At 41.8% G+C, this 15134-nt stretch overlaps 1 protein-coding gene across 1 annotated transcript in view; it reads right to left on the bottom strand.

Moving 5' to 3' along the window:
* Positions 1-248: 248 nt before the first annotated feature.
* The window catches only part of rftn2 (raftlin family member 2), a 34595-nt gene continuing 19709 nt past the window's right edge, over positions 249-15134 (bottom strand). Inside the window, exons 2-9 of the mRNA XM_023293068.3 lie at positions 11840-12020; positions 10009-10117; positions 9696-9870; positions 9292-9510; positions 6987-7093; positions 6471-6574; positions 6320-6401; positions 249-1714 (exon numbers count right to left, since the gene is read on the bottom strand). Of these exons, the coding sequence (XP_023148836.1) occupies positions 1517-1714; positions 6320-6401; positions 6471-6574; positions 6987-7093; positions 9292-9510; positions 9696-9870; positions 10009-10117; positions 11840-12020 (1175 nt within the window). The 3' untranslated portion in view covers positions 249-1516. The remainder of the gene's footprint in view (positions 1715-6319; positions 6402-6470; positions 6575-6986; positions 7094-9291; positions 9511-9695; positions 9871-10008; positions 10118-11839; positions 12021-15134) is intronic.

Here is a 15134-nt window from a genome sequence, read left to right on the forward strand (position 1 = left end):
TTGTTTTAGGAACCCAAAGGTTTGTTGCTGCTGTTTTTTTGGGCAAATCTTTTCTTGGTCTCACTGTAAACTAAGAATAACTGTGGTTCCCTTCAGTCTGTTGTGGTTCTGCTGGTTTGTTGGATAATTTTGTAGAATTCATAAAAACACGAGTCTCACTCATCCCAAACCTGCAGCCGCATTAACAGGAACATGTGAGGTGAAACTGAAGCAGAGTTCTCTACAGAATGAAGACGAGACTCTTCATGTAAAATACTGTGAAGGTTTATTACAAGAAGAATAAAAAACACCAAGAATAAAGAAGCAACATGTACAAATGTGTCCAAAGAGGAACATCTGGAATATTAATACTGACTTTTAGTAAACATCGACCATCTCTACACCACAGAGAGCTCCAGGTAGCGTCCTGTCTGGTTCCTACGTTACCCACAATGCAGCTGGCTCTGACTGCGACACCCTGATGCTCCCTAAAGACACGGTTTAGCTTCTAGAAATGGTTTAAATGGGACTCCATGGTGACGGCCCACTAGTCTGAGTAAAATGAGATAAACTATGAAAGTTGAAGGAGAACAAACAGGAAGTCCTACACTGATGTGGATGTCTTTCAATCTCAAATCACTAAACTTTAGAATTATTTGTGCTCCACCAGCTCTGAGGTGAAGGTTTTAAAACAGCCCCTTGACTCACTTTTAGCAGCCTCCATCCTGTTTAATGTGCCTTCAGAATAAAAGTTTATCTGCCACCAAACCTGAAATCTCCCAGAATAATGAAGGTTTGATAGAAACCTATTTGAAACACCCAACAAACTTTACCCATAATGCACCAGGTGAGCAGCTGACGTGTTCTGAGAGGTTAAATTCTGTTTTTGTAAAGATCTAAGAGCTAAATATGGTGTTTATGGTACTAGAGTTCTCATTCTGCACTTCTCTGGAATTCTAATTGGATTTTAGGGTCTATTAGAATACGTTTACATGATCTAATGTTCAGACACATTATCTCTCTAACGTTCTCCACTGATAAATACCAGGAACCAGAACAGGAGCTCTCTGTACTGAGGTTATAGAACCACTACTCGTTCTCTACACACTGACTTCAACAATCATAGAACCCAACAAGAACATCCAGACCGTCCCTTTAACCATGGTTTCAACTACACTTTACAAAGGTTCTGAATGTTCTAGTAGAGAACTCATCGACAGAACCTGGAGAACCTGCAAATAACAAACTAATACTGAAATATCTGAGAACATCTGGATAGTCAGACGTTGGTACCGCTGAGAGGAAAGTTGAGGAGAAGCTGCCGATTCAGGAAGGAAAACTAAAGTGGAACCATCCATCAGTTCTGTGCTTCTAAACCAGAGAACGGATTTAAAGGTGGAACATCTAAATAGAACTTTTTTCTCTTTATGGCTTCATAAAAATGTTCTTTAAAAAGTGCAGAGTTGTTCTACAGTCGGTTACCGGGAGCTGCTGGTTGTCTGAATGTTGGTGGGAGGAGCTCCACCTGTGGCTCCGCCTACATACAGGTGACCTCGGCCTTCCCCTCCTCCTGCTCGAAGCCTCCCTCCTCCAGGTGGGCCAGAGACCCGGAGAACCCTCCGAACACCGGGAACCCTCCGATGCCTCCTGCAGCCGGAACGAGATCCTCCTGAATCGGACCGCTGACGGAACGACTGACGGACCGGCTGGAGACGTCGCTGCTCACCGAAACACTCTGGAGATTAAAAAAAGAACGGGTTAGAGGGTTCTATTAGGTTCTAATGTCTTCTAGATGACAATCAGAGGGTTCTATTAGGTTCTAATGTCTTTTAGAAGAGAGAGTGTTCTATTAGGTTCTAATGTCTTCTAGGCGACAATCAGTTTCTATTAGGTTCTAATGTCTTCTAAGACAATCAGAGGGTTCTATTAGGTTTTAATGTCTTCTAGATGACAATCAGAGGGTTCTATTAGATTCTAATGTCTTCTAGATGACAATCAGAGGGTTCTTTTAGGTTCTAATGTCTTCTAGAAGACAATCAGAGGGTTCTTTTAGGTTCTAATATCTTCTAGAAGACAATCAGAGGGTTCTACTAGGTTCTAATGTCTTCTAGAAGACAATCAGAGGGTTCTGTTAGGTTCTAATGTCTTCTAGGTGACAATCAGAGGGTTCAGTTAGGTTCTAATGTCTTCTAGATGACAATCAGAGGGTTCTGTTAGGTTCTAATGTCTTCTAGGTGACAATCAGAGGGTTCTGTTAGGTTCTAATGTTTTCTAGAAGACAATCACAGGGTTCTGTTAGGTTCTAATGTCTTCTAGGCGACAATCAGAGGGTTCTATTAGGTTCTAATGTCTTCTCTAATGTCTAAAAACATAAGAATGACACCATTAATCAGAACCACAGACTGGAAGAACCAAAAAAAACTCTGTATCTTCAGCATGATGTTGATCTTGAATGATCATGTTAAATAAAAACTAATCTGAGCTTAGAACCGGGATCTTTGATTAAAGGTCTGTCAGTTCGACAGCTGATGAGAGCAGAGAGGAAACATGGAGGAAGGCAGGGATTTGTTCATTCTGCTGATTTCTTTGTGTTCAGTTTGAGCTGCAGATGGTAGAAAACCAACGTCCTGAACATGAAGAAAGACTTTCAGATGAACCACCGTCTGCAGGATGAATCAGGTTTAGTCCTTTAGGATAGAAGTCTGAGTCGTCCACAGTTTGAAACCTTTATGGACAAATTCTCAGTAAATTTAAACTAATTTAGGAAACATTTCAGTCATTTAAGGCATTATTCTGAATCATTTTGGACAGATGTCTGAGTGATTTTGTGTAAAGTGATTAATTGTAGTTATGAAAATTCAAACATATAATGCAGTCGCCTTCTAATCTAGGGAACGTCTGAGGAAACCTGAAGAACGTCGGACAGGTTGATTCCAGATGGTTTCTGTTTAGTTGTTTTGTTTTTTAGTGAAAAATGAGCCACAGTGAGGAGAAATAGAGCTGCTGCTTGTTGATGTTTCATTAAATAATCCCCATGAAGTCTGGAATGATTCCAGTAAAAAACAAAGCGCAGTTCTCAGAGTGTCCAGCAGGGGTCAGTGTGGTTTCCTGCTGTCTGTGTGGATCCTGCTCTGATTTACTGTTTCTATGGACCGATTATCACAGAGCAGGAAACTAAAACGTCGCATTTCAGGTCTTCTGTGATTCATCCAGTTATTTATTCTGTAGGATTCATATTCACACAAAACTATCACCAGAAATGATTAGATCAGATTTTATTCATGTGTATAGTTTGTTGTTGTAGATGTAGTTAAATGTAATCCGTATTTATCTCAGATGACAGGTAGAAACTCACCTGGTGTCTCTGCTGTCTGGCTGCCTGGCTTCTGATTGGCCGCTGCAGAAACACCACCTGCTTCGTGGCCAGGTTCCCGTCACTGTAGACAGCAGCAGGTCAGAACAGCAAATAAACAAACAAACATGGCTCTCAGTAGGTGCTGCCGTACCTGTCGTGTCTGATGATTGGAGTAGGAAGAACACAGGTGAGCAGCCAGCCGAACTCAGCCAGAGTGTGGAGCAGAGGACCATAGTCGGTTTTTACATTAGAGCCCTGAAGAGACACCATGTTATGATCAATAATAGATAATCAATGATATATCAGCAGCTACACGTTATGATCAGTAATAGATAATATATCAGCAGCTACACGTTGTGATCAATAATAGATAATAATATATATATATATGAATATATATGAATAAATCCAGTGTAGACATTGTTAATGTGGTAAATGACTATTGTAGCTGGAAACAGCTGATTTTTAATGGAATATCTCCAGAGGAACATTTCCAGCAACCATCACTCCTGTGTTCTAATGCTACATTGTGTTAGCTAATGGTGTTGAAAGGCTAATTGATGATTAGAAAACCCTTGTGATATTCTAGTATCTAGTATTAGTAATATCTGTAGTATCAGTAGTGTCTAGTATGAGTAGTATCTAGTATCTGTAGTAGTTCCTCTGCTGACCTCGATGGTGGTCCACTGTTCCACCACGATGGTGTCGTTGGCTGGAGGTGAAGTACTCCTTTCTTCGTACACGAATAATCCCTCCAGAGACCTGGGAACCGGTTCACCTGAACCAGCAGGAAGACGTTTAAAACCAGACGCTGGAGTTATTAAAACGTTCACAATAACTCATTCATAGTTCTGACTGATTTAAAGGGATTTATTCCAGCATAATGTCAGTAAAACATGCAGCTCTGATAATGTTGTACATTTAAACCTCACATTTAGGAGCTACTGTGTTTTTCACTTCCTGTTCTCCTGATTTATCAGTCTCAATGAGACTGGACCTTCTCTGACTGGTCCAGGAGACCACAGCTGATGTTGTTACCCTAACTCCGTCTAATATCTAGTCTAACGTGTACAGTCTGGTTTCATAAATATTAAAGTAGCTTCGTGTCCAACATTACAGCAGCAGCAGCTCTCAGAGGGTTCATAATGACCCACATTTAAATGGGTTAAGGTTCCCCTGAGTTCCTGGAGGACACAGTGGAGAACAGAGGTTCTGATACAGCCTGGTTCTATCGAATATCTTTTAATAGACACCATCTATACTACTATACCACATACTATCTATACCACATACTATCTATACCACATACTATCTATACCACATACTATCTACACTACATAGTATCTACACCACATACTGTCTATACCACATAGTATCTACACCACATACTGTCTACACTACATACTGTCTATACCACATACTATCTATACCACATACTGTCTATACTACATACTGTCTATACTACATACTGTCTGTACTACATACTGTCTATAATACATACTATCTATACCACATACTGTCTATACTACATACTGTCTATACCACATACTATCTATACCACATACTGTCTATACTACATACTGTCTACACTACATACTGTCTATAATACATACTATCTATACCACATACTATCTATACTAAAGACTGTCTATACTACATACTGTCTATACTATATACTGTCTATACCACATACTGTCTATACTACATACTGTCTATACCACATACTGTCTATACTACATACTGTCTATAATACATACTATCTATACTATAAACTATCTATACTATATACTATCTGGACTATATACTTCAATACTAAATAAACTAATAACGGACTGAGTCTCAGAGGAAACCACCAGAGGAGGTCCAGAAGTTTCCATCAGCTGTTTCTGCTTCATTTTGTTCCCATAAAAACTAGAATCTTCTCCCAGAAACACTCACTTCCTGTTTTGATCATCTGTCCTGCTGTGTCCATATTTGGACTCGTCTTCCTTACCTCTGTGACCTCACTTCCTGCCTCTCTGCAGACTTCCTTAGCAGCTTCAGCTCTACAGCAGAACACCTGCTAAGGTTCTCCTGGTTCTCCACAGACAGGAAGTTCCACCATGTTGGAGACCTTCCACAGTTTTAGATTTTAGACTCATTTCAGACTGAATCTGAAACCTGGTTTTAAACTTCTTCCTGGATTTGGTTTGTTTACTGTCATTAATGTGATCAAACACGGACTCCACCATGTTCTGATCAGGGTTCTGGACTGGTTTGGTTTTCATTTTAGACTAATTTCAACCTTGGTTTTGGACTGTTTCAGACCTCATTTTTAAAAGGTCTTGAATTGAACAATTTGGTTTTGGATGTAATTTTAAATGGTCTTTGACCAGTTTAGAACTGGATTTAGACCTGATTTTGTCTGGTTCTAAAATAACTTCTAAAATAGTTTCAAACTGGTTTCATGGTTAGTTTGGGACCCATATTGTACCAGATTGCAGAGCTGGTTGGTTCAAAGATGGTTTTGGACCTTGTTTTAGATTGGCTAAGAACCTGATTTGGTCTGGTGTTAGACTAGTTCCGGAATAGTTTTACCCTGGTGCATTCTGGACATGCTATGGTCTAATTTAAAACTGGCCTTAGACTAGTTTCAAAGTTGTTTTTTGCTTGCTTTTAGACTAGTTTTGGGCTGGTTTAGAACTGGTTTTAGACTGGTTTTGGGCTGGTTTAGAGCTGGTTTTAGACTGGTTTGGGCTGGTTTAGAGCTGGGGATCCTGCTCTGATTTACTGTTTCTATGGACCGATTATCACAGAGCAGGAAACTAAAACGTCGCATTTCAGGTCTTCTGTGATTCATCCAGTTATTTATTCTGTAGGATTCATATTCACACAAAACTATCACCAGAAATGATTAGATCAGATTTTATTCATGTGTATAGTTTGTTGTTGTAGATGTAGTTAAATGTAATCCGTATTTATCTCAGATGACAGGTAGAAACTCACCTGGTGTCTCTGCTGTCTGGCTGCCTGGCTTCTGATTGGCCGCTGCAGAAACACCACCTGCTTCGTGGCCAGGTTCCCGTCACTGTAGACAGCAGCAGGTCAGAACAGCAAATAAACAAACAAACATGGCTCTCAGTAGGTGCTGCCGTACCTGTCGTGTCTGATGATTGGAGTAGGAAGAACACAGGTGAGCAGCCAGCCGAACTCAGCCAGAGTGTGGAGCAGAGGACCATAGTCGGTTTTTACATTAGAGCCCTGAAGAGACACCATGTTATGATCAATAATAGATAATCAATGATATATCAGCAGCTACACGTTATGATCAGTAATAGATAATATATCAGCAGCTACACGTTGTGATCAATAATAGATAATAATATATATATGAATATATATGAATAAATCCAGTGTAGACATTGTTAATGTGGTAAATGACTATTGTAGCTGGAAACAGCTGATTTTTAATGGAATATCTCCAGAGGAACATTTCCAGCAACCATCACTCCTGTGTTCTAATGCTACATTGTGTTAGCTAATGGTGTTGAAAGGCTAATTGATGATTAGAAAACCCTTGTGATATTCTAGTATCTAGTATTAGTAATATCTGTAGTATCAGTAGTGTCTAGTATGAGTAGTATCTAGTATCTGTAGTAGTTCCTCTGCTGACCTCGATGGTGGTCCACTGTTCCACCACGATGGTGTCGTTGGCTGGAGGTGAAGTACTCCTTTCTTCGTACACGAATAATCCCTCCAGAGACCTGGGAACCGGTTCACCTGAACCAGCAGGAAGACGTTTAAAACCAGACGCTGGAGTTATTAAAACGTTCACAATAACTCATTCATAGTTCTGACTGATTTAAAGGGATTTATTCCAGCATAATGTCAGTAAAACATGCAGCTCTGATAATGTTGTACATTTAAACCTCACATTTAGGAGCTACTGTGTTTTTCACTTCCTGTTCTCCTGATTTATCAGTCTCAATGAGACTGGACCTTCTCTGACTGGTCCAGGAGACCACAGCTGATGTTGTTACCCTAACTCCGTCTAATATCTAGTCTAACGTGTACAGTCTGGTTTCATAAATATTAAAGTAGCTTCGTGTCCAACATTACAGCAGCAGCAGCTCTCAGAGGGTTCATAATGACCCACATTTAAATGGGTTAAGGTTCCCCTGAGTTCCTGGAGGACACAGTGGAGAACAGAGGTTCTGATACAGCCTGGTTCTATCGAATATCTTTTAATAGACACCATCTATACTACTATACCACATACTATCTATACCACATACTATCTATACCACATACTATCTACACTACATAGTATCTACACCACATACTGTCTATACCACATAGTATCTACACCACATACTGTCTACACTACATACTGTCTATACCACATACTATCTATACCACATACTGTCTATACTACATACTGTCTATACTACATACTGTCTGTACTACATACTGTCTATAATACATACTATCTATACCACATACTGTCTATACTACATACTGTCTATACCACATACTATCTATACCACATACTGTCTATACTACATACTGTCTACACTACATACTGTCTATAATACATACTATCTATACCACATACTATCTATACTAAAGACTGTCTATACTACATACTGTCTATACTATATACTGTCTATACCACATACTGTCTATACTACATACTGTCTATACCACATACTGTCTATACTACATACTGTCTATAATACATACTATCTATACTATAAACTATCTATACTATATACTATCTGGACTATATACTTCAATACTAAATAAACTAATAACGGACTGAGTCTCAGAGGAAACCACCAGAGGAGGTCCAGAAGTTTCCATCAGCTGTTTCTGCTTCATTTTGTTCCCATAAAAACTAGAATCTTCTCCCAGAAACACTCACTTCCTGTTTTGATCATCTGTCCTGCTGTGTCCATATTTGGACTCGTCTTCCTTACCTCTGTGACCTCACTTCCTGCCTCTCTGCAGACTTCCTTAGCAGCTTCAGCTCTACAGCAGAACACCTGCTAAGGTTCTCCTGGTTCTCCACAGACAGGAAGTTCCACCATGTTGGAGACCTTCCACAGTTTTAGATTTTAGACTCATTTCAGACTGAATCTGAAACCTGGTTTTAAACTTCTTCCTGGATTTGGTTTGTTTACTGTCATTAATGTGATCAAACACGGACTCCACCATGTTCTGATCAGGGTTCTGGACTGGTTTGGTTTTCATTTTAGACTAATTTCAACCTTGGTTTTGGACTGTTTCAGACCTCATTTTTAAAAGGTCTTGAATTGAACAATTTGGTTTTGGATGTAATTTTAAATGGTCTTTGACCAGTTTAGAACTGGATTTAGACCTGATTTTGTCTGGTTCTAAAATAACTTCTAAAATAGTTTCAAACTGGTTTCATGGTTAGTTTGGGACCCATATTGTACCAGATTGCAGAGCTGGTTGGTTCAAAGATGGTTTTGGACCTTGTTTTAGATTGGCTAAGAACCTGATTTGGTCTGGTGTTAGACTAGTTCCGGAATAGTTTTACCCTGGTGCATTCTGGACCTGCTATGGTCTAATTTAAAACTGGCCTTAGACTAGTTTCAAAGTTGTTTTTTGCTTGCTTTTAGACTAGTTTTGGGCTGGTTTAGAACTGGTTTTAGACTGGTTTTGGGCTGGTTTAGAGCTGGTTTTAGACTGGTTTGGGCTGGTTTAGAGCTGGTTTTAGACTGGTTTTGGGCTGGTTTAGAACTGGTTTTAGACTGGTTTGGGGCTGGTTTAGAACTGGTTTTAGACTGGTTTGGGGCTGATTTAGAACTGGTTTTAGACTGGTTTTGGGCTGGTTTAGAACTGGTTTTAGACTGGTTTTAGACTGGTTTTGGGCTGGTTTCCTGGTTGGATGCTAACCTGAAGATAGACTAATTGTGTTCTGAGTAAATTCCAAACATCCGGGTGTTCCTGACCTTTCGGCGTGTCCCAGTAAACGAAGGAGTCCACCAGCGACCATCCTTTACGGTAGTAGGCAGCAGTCAGTTCCAGCCAATCAGCTTCCAGGGAACTGACCACATGACCCTTCCTGGAGACGCGCATGGAGAGCGCCCCCTGGTGGTACTGACAGGCCAGAGAGTCCAGAGGAGCACAGCCTGGAGCCCAGCAGTGGAAGAAGACCAGCAGCCTGAGGTCTGGAGGAGGAAATACAGAATCTATGGGTTAACTTCATGAACGTCAGCTGATGGAGGAGGTCTCAGCGTCTCACCTGGATTGAACCAACATGGAGGTCTGAGCGTCTCACCTGGACTGAACCAACATCTGTTCACTGACAACACAAACACAGCTAGAAACCAACATGGAGGTCTGAGCGTCTCACCTGGACTGTAGGTGTTCTCCTCCAGCTCTCGGTCTCCAGGTGGGGTTCCTGGAGGAGTTCTTGGGGGGGATCTGCAGCCCCTCTTTGGACTGTGGACCCGTCCGTTAGTGATCCCGCTCACCTGCTGCAGAACCGAACCCACGAATCGAACGCCTCCTCGAGCGCTGCTGTTCACCTGCAGGGGGTGACACAAACAGGAAATATACGGGTTTTTACAGGATTTTAGATTTTTAAAAGATGAAAACATTTCATATTCAACTATCTGGAGTCTACAGCAGCAGATAAAGCTGATCTGATGGTGTTTCAGGCTGACCCGGTCGATGAGCGCTCTGACGGTGTCTCCAGTCAGAGAGTCTCCAGGTAGCGGCCACTCCTCCACCCTCAGTACCGGAACACTGTGGCACATGGACGCCGTCTGTTTACTGACGAGAAAAAACACGTTAGAACCAACATGGATGTCGTCTGTTTACTGACGAGAAAAAACACGTTAGAACCAACATGGAGCTGCTAAAACCTCCAGCTGGACCGTCCAGGTGTGACTGAGCTGCAGACACCAACAGATAAATCATTGATGGGATCAGTCTGAACTCAGGTCAGGAAACATTAGTGATGGAAACAAACACACTAGAACATCCCAGCTGAGAAACAACAATACCAACATGATGATCAGTGTCTCTGTTTGATGTTTGAGACATTATTTTAGACTGGTTCTGACCTGGTTTCAGACTGGTTTTGGACCAGATTTATGACCTGGTTTTAACCTGGGTTCAGACTGGTTTTAGACTGGTTTTGGATCAGACTTATGACCTGGTTTCAGACTGGTTTTGGACCAGATTTATGACCTGGTTTTAACCTGGGTTCAGACTGGTTTTAGACTGGTTTTGGATCAGACTTATGACCTGGTTTCAGACTGGTTTTGGACCAGATTTATGACCTGGTTTTAACCTGGGTTCAGACTGGTTTTAGACTGGTTTTGGATCAGACTTATGACCTGGTTTCAGACTGGTTTAGAGCTTGTTCTTGGACCAGATTTTGGACTGGTTTTGAGTTCATTTAGGATGAGTTTTGGATCTGGTTGTACACTAGTGTAGAACATGCCTTGGACCTGGTTCTGGACTGGTTTAAACTGGTTTCAGACTTGGTTTTGAACTAGTCTCAGACTTCTTTTGGACCTGGTCTTCGTGTGGCTTAGACCTTGATTTTGGACTGCTGATGGACATGGTTAGCAGGTTGCAGATCTGATTTTAAACTCATGGATGGGTTCTTGATTTGGCTTTAGGATGATTTCAAATTTAGTTTTGAATAGATTTTAGACTGGTTTGGACCTGATAACAGACAGGTTTTGGACCTGATAAAGGACGGGTTTTGGACCTGATAAAGGACGGGTTTTAGATTGATTTCAAGCTTTGTTTATGTCAAACTTTGAACATGTTTTAGATTAGTTTGGAGCTTAGTTTTAGACTGATTTTGGATCAGTTTTATACTGGCGTCAACCTTGAATTTGGACCAGATTTTGGACTGGTTTTGGACTGGTTCTGAACTGGTTTCAGACTGGTTCTGAACCGGACGTTGGAGTGATTGTCACCTGAGTTTGGATGGGATTTGGACCTGGTTTTGGACTAGTTTCAGACTGATTCTGGACTGATTCCAAGCTTGGCCGTGGATTCTGTTTTGGATTATTTTGGTTTTGACCTTATTTTGAAAGTGTTTGGGTTTAGACAAGTTTAAATTTGGTTTTGGACTGATGGTACACTGATTTAAACCTCATTTTGAACAGATGTAGACTGGTTTCAGACTGGAGTCTCTTCGTGGTTTTACTGGTCTTCTGTGGTGGTTTTCGTGTAAAGATAATTTCCAGTCTCTGACACCTCCATGTTCTACTTTCAGTCCTCTGGCAGTAAAACGGTTCATCATAGTTACAGGATCCGACCTATCAGACCTCAGACATCAGACACATTCCGTCCCTATTGGCTGCTGGGAGAGCCTTGTTGTCGGGTGGATTTCCAGCCAATAGAAAGGGTGACACGTCAAAGTAAACATGCTGCTGACCTGCTACCATTAAATATGCAGACACCTTCATCCATCTTTCATCTCCTTCAGGCTGACGCTGACATTAGAACCTGTTCAGGTCTACATGGGGTTACCTGGGTCTGGGCCGGGCCAGGATGGCTCGGTACAGCAGGCTGAAGGGCAGCGAGCGGGTCCGGCCCACAGACAGGATGATGGGATGCAGGGCGGTCAGGACGTAGCCCTCGGTGTAGTAGGGCAGCAGGGCCTGAGGCAGCTCGGACAGCGACGACACGAACTGGACCGTAGGACGACTTCCTGCAGGGTCAGACAGGTTCTGGTCAGACAGGTTCTGGTCAACGTTAGATCCTTCACACAGTTTCTACCTCCAGACACCAGAGATCCTCTGAGGAGGGCAGCTGAAGGATGGAGTTCTGTTAGGGGGACGAGTTTCAAACCTGGTCTAAGACTGGTTCTGGACCTGGTTTAGACTGCTGTGCTACAGTGACTTTAAACTGGTTTCCACCTGGATCTGGACCGGTTCAAGATCCCATTATGGTTTTAGACCAGTTTACACTGGATTTGAACCTCGTCTTGGATCTGTGATTTAGGGTCCGTGTTGGACTGGTTCAGAACTTGGTTTTGGGCCGGGTTCTGGTCTGGTTTTAAACTGGTTTAAAGCTTGGTTTTGGATCTGATTCTGGACTGGTTTTAACTGGTTTAAAGCTTGGTTTTGGGCCTGGTTCTGGTCTGGTTTTAACTGGTTTAAAGCTTGGTTTTGGGCCTGGTTCCGGACTGGTTTTAACTGGTTTAAAGCTTGGTTTTGGGCCTGGTTTCGGACTGGTTTTAACGGGTTTAAAGCTTGGTTTTGGGCCTGGTTCCGGACTGGTTTTAACTGGTTTAAAGCTTGGTTTTGGGCCTGGTTCTGAGTGAGACTGAAGAACCGGATCAACCAGCTTCCCTCTCACAGCTGATCAGTCAATGAGTCCATCAACGGGAAATCATTGGTTTCAGCGATTTTTCAAGCGAAAAAGTGAAAAACTTTCCTCCACAGAACGCTGACGGTTACTGCTGCTGGAAAATGACTCGTGAACATTTGAAGATTATTCAGTATTTTACTGATTTCAAGCATGTTGAAGAGGTTAAAGACAATATTTCAGCTCTCTGAAGCCTATTAGAAGCATAAATATAATAAAGTATGAATGATTTTCTCCATTATTGCTTTAATCGTGTTTAAATCCTTCAGATTTGGTGCTTCAGGCCTCTAAACTGAATATTTGTTACTTTTAATTTAAAAATGAAAAACTCCGGAACTGTTGGTTGAACAAAACAATCCACCTGAACAAAGCTGAAGACAACTGGACTGTTTAGTGACATTTCACAGACAGAAGATGCAGAATATTCAGGAACTAACTGCAGCTTAATCCTCTATCAACCAGCTAAACATCAGCTCACATAAATCTCCCGTTGGTGCAGAAGGTTGTATTAAAACGATGATACGTTTGTTCATCAGGATACAACAGTTTTAAACGTTTTCTACTGTTAGATGAAGGTGTTCTACTGTTGAATGAAGGTGTTCTACTGTTGAATGAAGGTGTTCTACTTTTAGATGAAGGTGTTCTACTGTTGAATGAAGGTGTTCTACTGTTAAATGGTGTTCTACTGTTGAATGAAGGTGTTCTACTGTTGAATGAAGGTGTTCTACTGTTAGATGAAGGTGTTCTACTGTTAGATGAAGGTGTTTTCCAGCTTTGAGCTACAGTTATTTGAACTACAGTCTGATGTCCCAGTACTGTGTGCATTAATATACCGCCCGCCTGTATATCCTAGAGCCTTTATAGAAGAGCTCCCAGAACTTGTGACGTGGATCGCCCTGAACTACGACCGTTTCCTAATTCTTGGGGATCTTAACATGCATGTATGCTGCAAATCCAAGCCTTTGGTGAATGTTTTTAGACATTGTCGACTCTTTTAATCTCACTCAATGGGTACACGGCCGGACACATCGGGAGGGCCATATACTTGACTTAATCCTGTCCCATGGCTTGGATATGTGTATAAATGAAATATCAGAAACCACCGTTTCCGACCACTTCCCCGTGTTGTTCACGGTTACGCTTCCATGCCCGCTCCAGTCTCGCGCTCACGCGCGACCTCGGCGCGTAATCAGCCCTTCCACCGCGGCACAATTCTCAGCCGTCTTTCTTAATTCGGGCTTAGTAGACTTCCCTTTGGAGTGTGTTGAGGACTTATACAGTCGTTTTGAATCGATCTGTTTAAATATCTTGGACTCTATTGCTCCTCTGCGCGTCAGGAACCCCAAACGCGACAGTGAACCTTGGTTAAACGAGACCACGCGCGCCCTCAGGCGTCAGTGTAGGCGTGCTGAAAGACAATGGAAAAAGGACGGTCTACTTGTTTCCTTACAGGCTCTGAGACGCTCTTATGCAACATATCAGCTGGCTGTCAAGACGGCCAAATCGCATTATATGTCAAACATTGTTTCATGTAACAGCCACAAACCTCATGTGCTTTTTAATATGCTGAACAGCATTATTAACCCCCGGGTTAGTGGCATTACTGCCTCTTCTACCACTTTGTCTGAAACATTTCTAAAGTTTTTTGTTGATAAGGTTGCTGCTGTAAGGTCATCTGTGTCATAGCCTTCTCATCCTGTTTCTGCTGCTAGCTCTACCTGTTCTGTGTTTTTGGAAGCATTGGAGCCTGTAACTCTAAGTGAGTTGACACAGGTAGTTAAAGGTCTGAGACCCTCCTTTTGCCCTACTGATTGTGTACCCCCAAAATTGTTGAAAGAGGTTTTTGATTTTGTTGGGCCAGTTGTTTTGTCCTTGATCAACATGTCACTGGCCTCTGGGTGTGTCCCATCTGTTTTTAAACATGCCATAGTGCAGCCTCTTCTTAAAAAGCATAACCTGGATCCAAATGAATTAGCAAACTACAGGCCAATATCTAAGCTTCCTTTCCTGTCAAAAGTTTTAAAGAAGGTGGTTTATGACCAATTACAGTCCCACTTGGCTTGTAATGATCTCTATGAAAAATTCCAGTCCGGTTTTAAACAAAAACATAGCACAGAAACAGCACTGTTGCGTGTTTTTAATGACCTTCTTTTAACAGTGGATAGTGGAAACTCTGCTGCTCTATTGCTTTTAGACATGTCCTCAGCCTTCGACACAGTAGATCATAGAGTGTTACTGTCCCGTCTGGAATCTATTATTGGTATTAAGGGTCCAGCACTAGAGTGGTTCCATTCATATTTATCGAACAGATCGTTTTCTGTTCACATTGGTTCCCACCAGTCCAAATCTGCTCCTCTCAGCAGTGGTGTGCCTCAGGGTTCCATTTTGGGCCCGATTTTATTTGCTATTTATTTGCTGCCCCTGGGATCTATTTTAAGGAGGTACAACATTTCAT

Source organism: Amphiprion ocellaris, chromosome 11, assembly GCF_022539595.1.
Source record: "Amphiprion ocellaris isolate individual 3 ecotype Okinawa chromosome 11, ASM2253959v1, whole genome shotgun sequence".
Taxonomy (NCBI): Eukaryota; Metazoa; Chordata; class Actinopteri; family Pomacentridae; genus Amphiprion; species Amphiprion ocellaris.